At 37.0% G+C, this 14,390-nt stretch overlaps 1 protein-coding gene across 5 annotated transcripts; it reads left to right on the plus strand.

Moving 5' to 3' along the window:
- The first annotated feature begins 1,610 nt into the window (after window positions 1-1,610).
- LOC306845447 (eukaryotic translation initiation factor 4 gamma 1-like) lies at window positions 1,611-13,225 on the plus strand. 5 transcript variants are annotated; one of them, XM_079378260.1, is made up of 8 exons: window positions 1,611-1,719; window positions 2,261-2,759; window positions 2,948-3,031; window positions 7,453-7,836; window positions 7,918-8,058; window positions 9,010-9,249; window positions 12,507-12,632; window positions 12,732-12,991. In XM_079378260.1, the coding sequence occupies exons 2-7, from the start codon at window positions 2,595-2,597 to the stop codon at window positions 12,630-12,632; spliced, it is 1,140 nt and encodes a 379-aa protein (XP_079234386.1). In that variant the 5' UTR covers window positions 1,611-1,719; window positions 2,261-2,594; the 3' UTR covers window positions 12,732-12,991. The 5 variants fall into 5 exon arrangements, with proteins under 5 accessions (XP_079234386.1, XP_079234387.1, XP_079234389.1 ...); XM_079378261.1 differs by having other exon boundaries at window positions 2,575-2,759; XM_079378262.1 differs by having other exon boundaries at window positions 1,624-1,719; window positions 12,507-12,611; window positions 12,732-12,990.
- The last annotated feature ends 1,165 nt before the right edge of the window (window positions 13,226-14,390 follow it).

Consider the following 14,390-nt stretch of genomic DNA (forward strand, 5'->3'; position numbering starts at 1 on the left):
ATAATAATTCATGACATTTTTTTATATAGTGCTTCTCTAAGCACTCAAAGCACTTTATATTGTGAGGGGGATCTCCTCATCCACCACCAGCATGCAGAATCCACACACCAGCTTTATTGGTGGAGACAAGACAGCGATGAAGCCAATCAGCGGATACAGGGATTGTTAGGAGGCCATGATGGTCAGGGGCAATGGGCAAATTTGGCCAGGATGCCGATGTCACACCTCTACTCTTTTCAAAAGACATCCTGGGATTTTTAATGACCACAGAGAGTCAGGACCTCAGTTTAACATCTCATCTGAAGGATGCTGACAGTATAGTGTCCCATCACTATACTGGGGCATTAGGACCCACACAGAGCACCCCCTGCTGGCCTCACTAACACCTTATCCCGCAGCAACCCAGTTTTCCCAAGAGGTCTCCCATCCAGGTACTGACCAGCTCAACCCTGCACTGTAAAAAATGATCGTGATTTAACGGTAAAAAACTGTGAAAATGCTACGGTAAAAACCTGTTACATGGTTAACGGAAACTTCCTGTAAAATGTACAGGGAAAACCCGTAAACTGATGTTCCCAGAATTCCCTGCGTTCCATTTCAAATTCTGTTTGAATTTGACGTTTTTTCTTTGAAATAACTATGTTTCTTCTTAGTTTTTTCTTATCAGTTATGTTTATTAGGGTTGTATGCTACATCTAATGTTGTTAAATTAATGTTTATAGCATATTTCATTTTAAGGAGTCTCACCGTGATGGTGTTTAGTGCTTGTATGAATGACACTGCATCTGCACCATCTGCAAATGCTATTGTTTAAAAGTTGCTTGTGATGGGCTTTGGCTCATCTTGAGACTTTCTCATCATCACCTGCATTAGGTGGTTATCAGTGTATTTCAAAGGAACAAAACAGATTTCAGTACTGTAATAAGTTGATATATTAACATTATTTTAGTTAAAGAAATTACGGTATTTAACTGTAAATTTAAATTAAAACCGTAAAACCTAAAACGTTGCTACTGTATTTTATACGGTAGAATTCTGGCAACCACAGCTGCCAGTATTTTACCGTGAATTTGACAGATTTTTTTTTACAGTGTGCTTAGCTTCAGTGGGTGACCAGACTTGAGCTGCAGGATGATATTGCTGCTGATATAGGTACCGTCCTGGAGAGCTGGACTGCCTGTGCAACAAGACTGGGTTGCAGGTACTGCCTCGTGGAGTGAAAAGGACCCTAAGAAACACAAGACTAGTGATGAATCAGTCAGAAAGGACAAGGAGAGAGCATTTGTCTGTGGTCACCACCTGCAAAACCATTCTCTTTTGGTAGTTGTCTAGCTGTTGTCTCTCCAGTGCACCTATAGTCACTTTCATTTGCACCATATTAAAACCAAATAAGTGTTACCATAAGAATAGAAAATAATATCTGTAAACATCTGTAAATTTATCAGCATTTTACCTGAAAACTCTTCACAAATGTTGTTAAAGAATCAAGCCTTTGTAAGTCTGCTGAAATCTCTTCTTCATGAGCTGACAAACAGACACACATGAACCAACACACAACTACAGGAGGAGCTCTGACATCACTGTAGTTCAGTGAGAGACTCGGAGAAAGAGAAAGAGAAACTTAATCTGCAACAATATGGACGCCTGAAAAGATCAAACTATAAACAACAGAATATTGAGTCGATTAAAGACCCTTGTGAACACATCTGATTCTCAGAGGTAAGTGATAGAAATATAAGAGAGATTGTGCTGAACAGGTTTCTGATGGCAGGGGTCTGGTTTAGTAGGGTTTATATCAGACTGGAATGGGTTGAACAGAAGCAGGTTTAAGCGTCAAATACTCAGCTGCTTTAGGTGTTTACTACACTGAAATATTCTCAGAATTGTATTAAAATTGTCATTTGGTTGTAAAGCAAAGTTTGGTGTTTTTGTCATTTTGTCACACGACATAAAGACAAACAGAAAAGAAACAGGAAGTAAATGACCTGCTGAACACAATCCTGCTACATTGCAGCTGAAAATCACTTTTACACTAAACGATATGAGAATGATTCTTGTAATATAACATATAAAATATAATATATAATCATATAATATATTTTGTGGAGAGATTTAATTTTTGGTAAGGAGACATATATGTTTATTGGAAAATATATCACTTGTTTTTTGTACTTTAAACAGCAGGTCATAGTTCAGATTATTCAGTGAGTTTGTGATTCTCACTGTTTCAAATTAATTATTGTGTTTCCACCACTATCAGTTCTCACACTTTAACCAATGTCTCGACTCCATGTGGACACAACTTCTGCAAGACCTGTCTGAATAAGTGCTGGGACAACAGCCAGACCTGCAGCTGTCCATACTGTAAAGAAACATTCAAGAACAGACCTGATCTCAAGATTAATACCACACTCCGAGAGCTCGTAGATCACTGTAAAAAGAAAAGTCCTGAGAAAACAACTGAAGTTCTGTGTGACGTCTGTGAGGAAAGAAAGCTGAAAGCCCTGAAGTCGTGTCTGGTGTGTCAGAGCTCTTACTGTGAAACTCATCTGGAGCGTCATTTGAGAGTGGCAGGTTTGAAGAAACACAAACTGATGGATCCTGTGAGTAATCTGGAGGACTATATATGTCAGAAACATGAGAGACCTCTGGATCTGTTCTGTAGAGATGATCAGACGTGTGTGTGTTCGATCTGCTCTGTTAAAGACCACAAGAACCACAACACTGTTCCTATAGAAGAGGAGAGTGAGGAGAAGAATGTAGAAGTAACTAAAAAACGTTTGAGCTTTACGTTTTTTAAGCTTTAAAATTTTTATCATAAGGAATCGGATTATCTTGTGAAATAAAACATTTAATTTCATGTTTTTTGGGGGGGTTTTTTGCATTTTTTGCTTCCTTATACTCGTTTATCATAACAGATTTGTCTTCTGTGTTGTTCTCTCTGTAGACTGAAATGATGAAAACACAGAAAGATGTGATCCAGGACAAAATCAAGATTCAAGACATCAAACACTCAGCAGAAGTCAGAAACGTGAGTTTAAAATTATTTAAATTGGTCTAAATATTCATTATACATAATTTAGCCTAGTTGTGTCTCTCCAATAGTCCAACAGCACTGGGATTTTTCGCTATTTGTGTCACATCGTCAGTAGGTTGATTATTATTATTATTGATTTTTATTCATAAACTTAAATGATTAATTGAAAACCACAGATTCATTAAGGAATGTGTGTTGCCATAATAAAATATTACTCCAGTAGAAGTATTATTTTCAGTTAATTTATTTTTAATGGTAGACTTGCTGAAGATTAATTATATGTATATATATGTTTGTTTATACTATATCAGTGGGGGAAAAACAATATTTACAATTTGTTTATAAATGATTTAAAATGATCAAATTTTAAATATTATTTCAATAAAAAGTCATAATTTCTCATTTTATTTAATCAATTCATAATTTGACAATCATCATCTAAATAAAATAAATGCAATTTCTGTGGAAATAAGCTCTTCAAATCTGCCTATATTCAGTGAATGGGTTAATGAACCCCGCCCATTTTCTCCATATTTGAACGTTTCCGCCTAGTGTTTGCGGCTGTGTGATTGGTGGTCCAGCTGTGAAATTACAGAGGGCCAACTGATCAATCATATCTTCCCTCTAAATGAGCGTGCCTTATCACCAGAGCCGTTGAGAAACGTGTGATGTGTTTGTAATGAGGTTTTTCATTTAAATTTAGCTTTGTTTTATTTTGGTGATATCTACGGTGACCGTCTTCGGTTCACTTACAGTAGTTTTCTCGTGGCCAGGACATATTAACTCGAGGTAACGATATTATGTTGAAGGAACGTTCTCGTGGCCACGAGTTTAATGCGTAAACAAACCTGCATGACCATAGCAACCCGGAATTACCAGAGATGGAATTATTAATATTTAATTTTGAATTAACCTGTTAACCCGCATCGGCCCGCGGGCGGGCCGGAAGGGCGTGGTCGGGCGTGGTCGGACTTTTTATTACCTTTGTTTTAGAACAATATTCAATCAATTATCATTAACTATATATCATTTGAAAGCTAAAACACTCAAGATTAACGATGTGAGCTTGTTTTTGAAATCAATACACCAGAGAGGAAAGGGTTAACAGAAATGCTGAAAGACCGGCCATTTAAAATGAACAAAGCGAACCGCAGTACTCACGTTTGATCGCCAATAGCGCTGGTCAGCTCAGACTATTCCAAGACACACCAGCATACATTTCAAGAGAAGGGTCCACTCTTCAAAATGCATCCACTTTTTAATCCAAAACAACGAAAAAATAGGGGAAAACACGATAGATCCTCCTTTGTTTACATAAGCGATTCGAGTTATAGTTATCGATAGCGTCCATTTTCCAATAAATATCGATTATAATTCGTATTCCAGCTTTGAAACGCCATCTATTTCCAGCAGAATCGTCTCTTCCGAGTAAGAATAGCCCTCCCTCGTCTCTCTCCTTCAATCGCAGGAGCTGTTATAACCCGGGACAGTAAGCGCGTCCGTGAATGGGTCAGCGAGGTGTCAATCCGGACACATCACAATAGGGGTGTTTGAACCCAGCCAATGCCTCGCCAGCACAGTTTTGATGGATGGAAGTGTTAGCCAACCACAAGGACGTTTACAGTGATTGACAGTTTGAATAGTTTACGTAAGATTGTTTAGAGAATAGCTCGGCGTATTGTCCGTGTGTTTTCGTGCGCTCTCGGGTTACGCATGAAGCGTACACATAATGGCGTCGCAGCGCTACACAGACTGGCTATCAGCGAACAGATGTTGTCCAAAGCTCACATCTGAATCTCTCCATCGTGGATCTTCGACTTGAGAAGTGTTTCTGTGGCGTTTGGTGGTGTTTTGGAGGACGTGGGGAGAAAAATGGCTAATTTAGTAGCCGAATACGCGCTGAGATCGCTGGGAAGCGTGGATAGCATTAGCACGTAAGTGTCTCCACCCTCCTCTTGAATGTTTATGTGTCTTTATCATGTATTTGCAGCTTTTGTTTCATGTTAGCTGTTTTAGATTCTAAAAATGACAACGGAGAGGGATAATATGAGGGGATTACATGAGTTTTGTTCGTGTGGGTGGGTGGGTGTGTTTGTTTGTGGGTATGTCCCGGTTATTGTGTGTGTGTGCGTGCGCGCGTGTGTGTGTGTGTGTGTACAAAATGTAAACAGTGTTGCAAGTTTGATTTGTTTTGCTTACACACTTTCTCACTCTTTTTCTCTCACTCTTCCCGGTCTTTTCAGAGGTCTGGTGAATCCAGATGGTCAGAAAAAAAACCATTTTAGTGGCTGCTAGAGCGTCTTCCTCCACTGTAAATACTGTAAATAGTTGTTTTTTTTTATTATTTAGTAATATTAGTAATAGTAATCTATTACTATATTAGTAAAATAGTAATATTCATAATATTCACCATATAAAATAAATAAAAAATACAAATGTTGTAAAAACAATGTATTTTGCATGTTTTGTGTTTTCACTAGTTCAAAAATGATCAAATCTGTTTTGGTTCACTGTTTTCATTATTGGAATTGTTCAGAATAAAGACTGTTTAGTTATGTTCAAATTCTGAAATAGTTTTGTGTTTTTTTGTGGTTTCATTGGTAGAGCAGTTCTGAATTGATATACATATGTAGTATGCAGTGTCTTATGGAGTCTCTAAATAGCATTTTTGAAAGGATTCCTAGACTTTTCTTGAAATAAAATATCCAAATGACTTTTCCAAAGCTTTTCTTGAAATGAAATACCATAAAGATGTACTTTCTGTAAGTCTTTACCTATAAAAAATTTATTATTTCATATTTTATTTCAGGAAATATTTAGGCGTTTTTTTTCAAAAATGCCATTTGTAGACTAACCAAATGACTAAATGAGTCAGCACTACAAATGCTGTTCAGAAATAGTTTTTTATTGTGTGTTTTGGTGGGCAGAGCAGTTCTGAATTGATATACATATATGTATTATGTAGTTTTGACTCATTTGGACATTTGTTTACAAAGTGTCTATTTGGGGTCTCCAAATGGCTTTTTTGAAAGGACGCCTAGATTTTTTTTAAATAAAAGCTTACAGAAACTACATTTTTGGGAGTATCATCCTCAAATTTGAATCAAAACATGGTCAGATGTTCAGCTTTATCTTTATGGTGTTTTCAGGCCTTTGGCATGAAAGTCTCATCCATTTTTCCCTTAGTGAGCTTCATTAAAACATATCGCGAGTCAATTTCATGTATATTTTACCTTGTTTTACTCTATTGCTATACTAATTTTGAGTTATTATGACTCTAGAGTAACAAAGGATCAAGTGTCTAGTTTCAAACAACACCAGATTTTTAAATATAGACCTTAGGGTTCAAGAGCTACAGACATTTTTATTTGGTTATATCGTTTTTTACAAAATGCTCAAAAATAGGGGCGCAGGGTAACAGGTTAAGAAATTGTTTTGTTTATTGATATGGCACAGTTTTATACAACTCACGTTGCCCAAAGTGCTTCACAATCACAAGCTAAAAAACACAAGACGATAACAGAAATAAACATATCCACATCACATTGTCACGTTGCACTGGGAGAGAGGAGCGAGGAGACACGGAGATATCCAATTCGGAGTTTTATTGAACTTCCAAACACACAGAACATGGCGCTTGGGGGATGGATGAACAATACAGGACATGGGAGACACAGGGCTTAAGAACACTGGGAAATCAACAGGGAAGAACGGAAACAGGTGCAGGGCAATTAAACGCAGGACTAGGGACTAATCAACTAATGAACATGGAACGAGGACAGGAACAGGAAGGCCAAATATGGACACGAGAGGCGGGGAAACACGAGACACAGACTGACACACATAAACACACATAAACAATAACCCATTTAAAAAAGCTCTCCATTGAAATATGTTGTGGCAAAGCAAGTAAAATGCAAAAACTATATTACTTCTGAAAAAGGTTTTTATTTTATATTCCCAGAAAAGTAATCATTTTGATGTGTTGTGGAAAAGCAAATAAACAGGGGTGAAAAAAACCTATATAAAAAAAACTAAAATAAATTATAAAATGTTTTTTGTTGTTGTTTTTTTTAGCACCCAATGTAACATTACAGGTCTTTCACAAGGAGGGGTTATTTAAAAAACAACTGCAGAAAATTTTTATATTTAGTCTGTTTTATATGCCCCATAATTTTCCCCAAGAAATTGGTCTGGGTTCTTATGTGTTAATAATTATAGAAATTATTACATTAGCTAATAAATTATTACATTAACCATAGGCTCAGGCTACTGGAGTGTAGGCTATTGTATGCGATGTAGACAGCATTCAAATTAAAGGATTAGTTCACTTTTAAAAAGTGGTTATATATAAATAAATATATAACCTAAGTATAAGTTATAAGTATAATGCATATCTTCCTCTGTCTCACTAGCCATCCGGTCTCAGCGGCCCTAGTCATTCAGGTCAAGGTCAGTGTGGGAAGGAGCCGTGGAAGATGATTGCGAGTGTTTCCCTCACTGAAGACGCCCAGCTGAATAAAGAAGAGAAGGCCTGGAAACCATCAGTGAAGTGCAGCGGTCGCACAGACGAGGACGAGCCCGAGTTCTTGAAGACGCAGGAGCTGTTCAGATGCGTGAGCAGCGTGTTGAACAAACTGACGCCGCAGACGTTCCAGCCGCTGATGAAGCAGGTGACAGAACTGACCATCAAAACAGAGGAGCGTCTGAAAGGAGTGGTCGAGCTCATCCTTGAGAAGGCCATTTCTGAGCCCAACTTCTCTGACACCTACGCCAACATGTGCCGCTGCCTTATGGGGGTGAGTATGAGCCAAATACTGTGAACGCAAAAGCAGCTCCTGCAGTGTCTAGTTTGTTTTATCGTCTGTCTCTCATCGCAGCTGAAAGTTCCCACCACAGATAATCCTGGTAGGACGGTGAATTTCAGGAAGCTGCTGCTGAATCGTTGTCGGAGAGAGTTTGAGAAGGACAAAAATGATGAAATGTTTGAGAAGCAGAAGGAGCTGGATGCCGCCACAGGGGTATGAACTACACACACACACACACACACCTGAGCGGACTGATATGTAGGGGTTGTGGCAGGACAGTCTTTTTGCCATTTTTCTGATTTAAAATTGTGATTTTTTTTTTTTTTTTTTTTTTTTTTTTTTTTTCAATTAAAAAAAAAAAATAATAATCAAATTTGCTGTGCTTGTTTGTTGGGTTGCACAATTTAGCCAACTATTTTGTGATTTATATATCAATATAACTGTTGTTATTGTTATTATGACTTAATAATACAATAAATATTACTAATGTAATCTTTCACTGCAATATTAAATAAGAAACAAAAATAATAAATAAAACAAAATGAGATATTACTTTTGTAAAAATTTCCCTGTAAAATAAAAGACTATTTAATAATTTTATTTTTATATTAAAATAATACAATTTTTATTGTTGTTATTATTTAATAAAAATATAAGTATTAATATAACTATTGTTGTTCTTCTAAAAAAAAACAGAAAACAAAATAAATACTACAGTTGGAATATTACACTGTAATGAGATCAGTATAACGATTATTATGAAAGTATGAAACAAAATAAATAATATTATATTTCATTGTAAAAAACATAATAATAATAAAAAAAAATGTTTTTGTTTTTTACAGTAAACTGTAAAATTAAAATACTATTAATTGCTGGCTTAATGTCTTAATTTTTTCAAATGTTAATTCATGGGGGAAAATGCCCTTCATTCTCACACATGCAGTATATGTATTTAAATAATCCATAGCCTTTGTTTCATAATCAGCTACGTCAAAGAGCAGGACATACTGTCACATTTGACTGCTGTTTTAAACGTATTATGATTTGCAATTAAGATTCATATCAAAAAGACAGTATGCAAATATGTGTAAATTTATATTCTTATTTATTTACATAGTACAAAGGCATTTATGACTTCACTTCCTGCCTCTGCCCCTTCAGGAAGAGGAGAAGCAGAGGTTGAAGGAGGAACTCGAGGACGCCAAAGACAAAGCCCAGCGACGGTCACTAGGCAACATCAAGTTCACTGGGGAGCTGTTCAAGCTGAGGATGCTGAAGGAGACCATCATGCACGACATCATCGTCAAACTACTGAAGAAGAAGCAGGAGGAGGAGAGTCTGGAGTGTCTCTGCTGCCTGCTGTCCACCATCGGGAAAGAACTGGACTATGAGAAGGCCAAGGTGACACACACTCATTACATAGCTTAAAAAAATAAATGAAAATAAATTTTAAAATTGTATATAGAAAAAAATTATAAAAAAATAAAAACAACAGAAACATACAACAAAATTGAAAATGTAAATGATTAAATATATAATGATGTTAATGATACGAAAATAAAAATGGGAGACTGCGGCAAAAAAAAAAAATTTATTCCATTTTTGGCAGTTGGATTTATAGTTTAACTATAAATTAAGATTATTTAAATATATTAGGGCTGTTAACGTTAACGCATGCTATTAATCTAAACATTTGAATGCGTTAAAATGAATCGTTTGATAAGTTTGACCCCAACTTCTTAATGCCTGCGTCCCAATGTGCGCATTATCCATCCTAAATTATGTGATATTAGTAACTGTCAGTACTATTTAGGGCAGATAGGGTGGATATGCACATTGGGACATGCACATACATTAAGCACATACATTATGCACATACGTTAACTTAAGACATAACCGACTGTGTTTACCAGAATACTTGCCAACTTTGTGTGTATGTATCCATCTGTTGAGGCGTTGTCTGAATCGTGCCTCTCTCTCTCTCTGCGTGTGCGCACTTCAGTGTGTGCGGCAGCGGCTGAGCGCAGAAAACAGAGCGCGAGTCCCGAAACGCCTCCAAATGATAAACTTTCACTCTATGGTGGTTAAACTCATCAGTTCATCCGCGAATCACATGCGTGCCGAACCATGCGGACTGTTCTGTATGATCACAGATCATCTACGATCTGTTGCACCCCTAATCACGGGTTATTATTTCCATTTCACGTGGGGGGTTGTTTTGGCTGGGAAGCGTGCAATCTGTGATCGCGTGCATTTGCTGAAGCTCGTGAAAGCATGCAATCGCTTTCTAATGCGCGCTGGGGTTTTTTTTAGGTTTCACTTTCAACACACAACACAGTATCAAAGAGTCAGGATAGATCAGTTACTGTAGAAGATTTGTCGCCTCGCGCTACCTCCCGTGTGGACAGTCATCGCATCAACTGATTATAATGAGTCATCTTGGTGAAGACACGGCTTTAGATACGGATTAATCACTGGAGTCATCAACCGGAAATATCCAGAATTAGATCAAACAAAAGGTGTCCATGGGAAAGGAGCTAATGAAACACACACGCCATGCATTGTAGCCTAAAACATGTCAGTCGCAAATATTAAACAAACACCAACGATTGTATGCAGCTATGTAGTGGAGATGCGTCAAACTCCGCATTCATTTTGTAATTTTGTCTTTTTTTTTTTTGTTCTTATTGTAAAATATTTTGTTCCTGTGATTTATTTGTTGTTTTTCATTTAATTCATAAGTTAACACTGCAAATAAAAGGTTTTATTTCTGTAGTCCAAGTAATCTGGGGTTCCCAAACACGTTCCTGGAGCCTGTGTTGGTTGCACTTCTTACTCTTGTCTTCCTCAGTGCATCCATCTACAATAAGGGTAATATAAAGAGAGAGTTAAAAGTGGGGCCACTGTATGCTTCATGATTAAGCCTATGAATACTAAATACTACAGCTAAAGGGCTTGGGGAAATGTAAGTATGTGGCTTCAATAATTTACATGTTAGAAATGTATGTGTAATACCATAACCTCTCATAATTCTTCATTAATTATTTTCTGATGACTAAATCATAACCTATAAGAGGTGACTATTCAATTCATCATCTAATGCACATAAATTGATTGACTTAAAGAAGCACAATGTATATAACAAGCGTAAATAATTTAATTGTCTTCATAGCTCCATTGTAGAAGTTAAGACAGCAACTATTTTAATTCAACTATAACACTAATAGCCTTTTCTAGGCACACTTGGTTTAATAGCCTATTGAAATGTTTTTGTCATCCTAAACTTGGCCAATGTGACAGTAATATCCATTAATTTTAATTTACAGTACAGTGCAAATGAAGGCATAAAACATTAATTTAATTTATCTTTTAAACAAATTAGTTAAACTCTATTTTTTGGCAAACAAAACATGGAAAAAACATCAAATTAAAACATGGAAGAAATAGCATATTTTGTGATCTTATTCTTTTAACCAAAAGTTGTAATTATTGTAGTAGCAGTAGCTAAACCAAACTTTTATTTTGACGGGTTGCCATGAGGACCTTTCTAAGTTTCTGTAGCCTATGTAGGCAATAGCGTAGGCTGTAGCCTATGATATGAGAATAGTTTTACTCAAATGAAATGGTCAAATGCTCATGAAGTAACTCTCAGAGCAGTTCAGATCACTGAAGCAGCTCCACTTAGCAAGTGCTTTCGGTGTGAGAGTACCTTTAGCCTTCCACGTTCATTGGTCGGACTCATGACTCCCAACGAATCAGATCTGCGGAGACTGCTCTAGGCCACAGAGTGGTGAGTTCCAACAGGCTGCATCAGAGCCAAATAGCGTGTTTCAAAATAAAATTTTATCGGCAAATCGGTTTTGAAAATGACCGATATGATTATCATAAAAATACTTAATATCGGTGCCGATAATCGGCCAGGCCAATAATCGGTCGACCCCTAGACCCTGCCTAAGATGTGTGATTAATCCGTTTCTAAAGCAGTGTCTACACCAAGAGAACCCATTATAATCAGTTGATGCGGTGACTGTCCACACGGGAGGTGGCGCGAGGTGACAAATCTTCTACAGTAACTGATGCATCCTTCTATCCCGACTCTTTGAAATGTGTGTTGTGTGTTGAAAGTGAAACCTAAAAAAACAGCACATATTACAAAGCGATTGCAGGCTTTCACGAGCTTCAACAAATGCACGCTTCCCAGCCAAAACAACCGCCCACGTGAAATGGAAATAATAACCCGTGATATAAGATTTTGGCCATATTGCCCATCTAAGTCATTCATCCCACACTATCAACAGGTGCGTCATGTAGGCTACACTTCTTGTACTTCGTTTTGGCACCACAAGGTGTCACTGTGGCCTCAAAGCTTACCCCTCGACTACTCTGGCTCGATTGCTATTCCTGCTGTAAAACACGCACTCCTCATTACCCTACGGATGAAGAAATGTGAAAAGAAATGAATAAATGTGGCAATACATAAAGAAATAAATACATACATAGATGCATAAATGTGGAAATAAATAAACATGGAAAAAATACATAAGGAAATAAAATTATAAATAATTATATATATTTGCTTTTTTACTTTGTACATTTATTTCTAATTATGGCAGCTTTGGCATTCCATAATATTCTGCTGTATTTTTTTGTCTTTTCAGCCCCGAATGGATCAATATTTTCACCAGATGAACAAAATTATTAAGGAGCAGAAAACCTCTCCCAGAATTCGCTTCATGCTGCAGGACTTGTTTGATTTACGACGGGTAAACTGGAATAGACTCTAAGTGTGTGATGTATTTACTTATTTATTTCTTATTCCTGCTATTATTGTGAACAGTTCATTGATGCACATCATTCTAAATGAAATGCTTTGTGCCTTAAAGGTGAACCTCAGACACATGTGAATCACTGCTGGAGACTCAAATGAAGACTTCACGTCAAGACAGAAGAAAAAAAAAATCTATAAAGCGAAAAATTAACCGTTTTTATAAGAATGAGTTACTATACTTGCAAATGAGAACATTTTACTTTCTTTGACAAATATAGAGCTTTTGGAAAACTGATGTTGTAATCAAATGATCTAATGGGACGTGAGACAAAGTAACACTGTAAATAATTCAATGATTAATTAAATTTCACTGCAAAAATATTTTGTCCAAAGATGGTTTTTGTCATTTTATGTAGTTTGTATCACGTTGATGCCTTGAGGGTGAGTAAAACATGGACTAATTCTCATTTTTGGGTGAACTAACCCTTTAAACTGGTAACTGACTCGGACTTAATTCAAAAACACTTTTATACTTATTTTACGAATTTTAGTCTTCAGAATGTCTTCTGTGTCATTCATTTTCAATTACATAAATAACTCAGCAATTATGAAAAGTTTCCCTGTGTGTTTACAGTATATTTGATTGTACACCCTAGTGAAAAAAAAAGTTAAGTATACTTGCAGCTAGACTAACTGTCAGTGTCTCTCGGTTAAATACTGTTCTTTTGTCTGGTTTGGACTTATTTGCACCTATGAAATCCCGTTCTGTGTACGATCTGCGCTCTGGTATAATGTCGAGCTGCGCTCTAGGAAGGCAGCTTATCGTAAGCTGGAGTGTAGGTGGTGTACCTCTGGCCTGAATGTGCATCACCAGGCTTGGAAAGACCACTTACTCGAATATAAGGCAGATATTGTATTTGTCAGATCTCAGTTTTTCTCTCAGATAATTGACAATAATCAAAATTAGTCCAAAAAACAGTTTTGTACCATTAACAAACTGCTCAAAGGTAACAGTTCCTCTAATGTACCTGCCTCAGATCAGCTTTGTAATAGATGTATTGATCATTTCAGTTCAAAAATTGCCAATACTCACAAATTCATTACTTCTGTTGATTCTGCTCTCAGTATTCCTAATTTTTCTGGCACCTTTCTCTCAAATTTGAGCTTACTTGATCTCGTCTCCCTGGGTAATGGGGTTTCACAAATGAAACCTGGCACTTCCATGTTGATCCCATACCCACCTGTCTGTTTAAATCATGTTTTGCCTCACTATGCCCGGTCGTCTTGAGTATAATAAATGACTCACTGAGCACGGGTGTTGTGCCTGCTGCACTCAAAATCGCTGCTGTAACACCTGTACCAAAAAAGCCCAACGTAAACTGGGTAAACATCGATAATTTTCATCCCATTTCCAATCTGCCCTTTTTGGCTAAACTGCTTGAGCGAATTGTGGCCTCTCAGTTATACGCTCACCTTACTTTAAACAATCTTTTTGAGCCCCTTCAATCTGGCTTCCGCAAATTGCATAGCACTGAAACAGCATTAGTTAAAGTCACCAATGATCTGTTAATTGCTGCTGACTCTGGCTCTCTGTCAATCCTGATTTTACTCGATCTCATCGCAGCTTTCGACACTGTAGACCATTCTCGTTTACTCTCTCGGATGGAAACTGTGTTTGGTGTTACTGACACTGCATTAAACTGGTTCAAGTCTTACTTCTCAGACCGTAGGCAGTTTGTGTACCTGGGTGGATGCAGGTCCAATATCGGTTCAG

The sequence above is a fragment of the Barbus barbus genome, assembly GCF_936440315.1.
Source record: "Barbus barbus genome assembly, chromosome: 25".
NCBI classification, from domain to species: domain Eukaryota; kingdom Metazoa; phylum Chordata; class Actinopteri; order Cypriniformes; family Cyprinidae; genus Barbus; species Barbus barbus.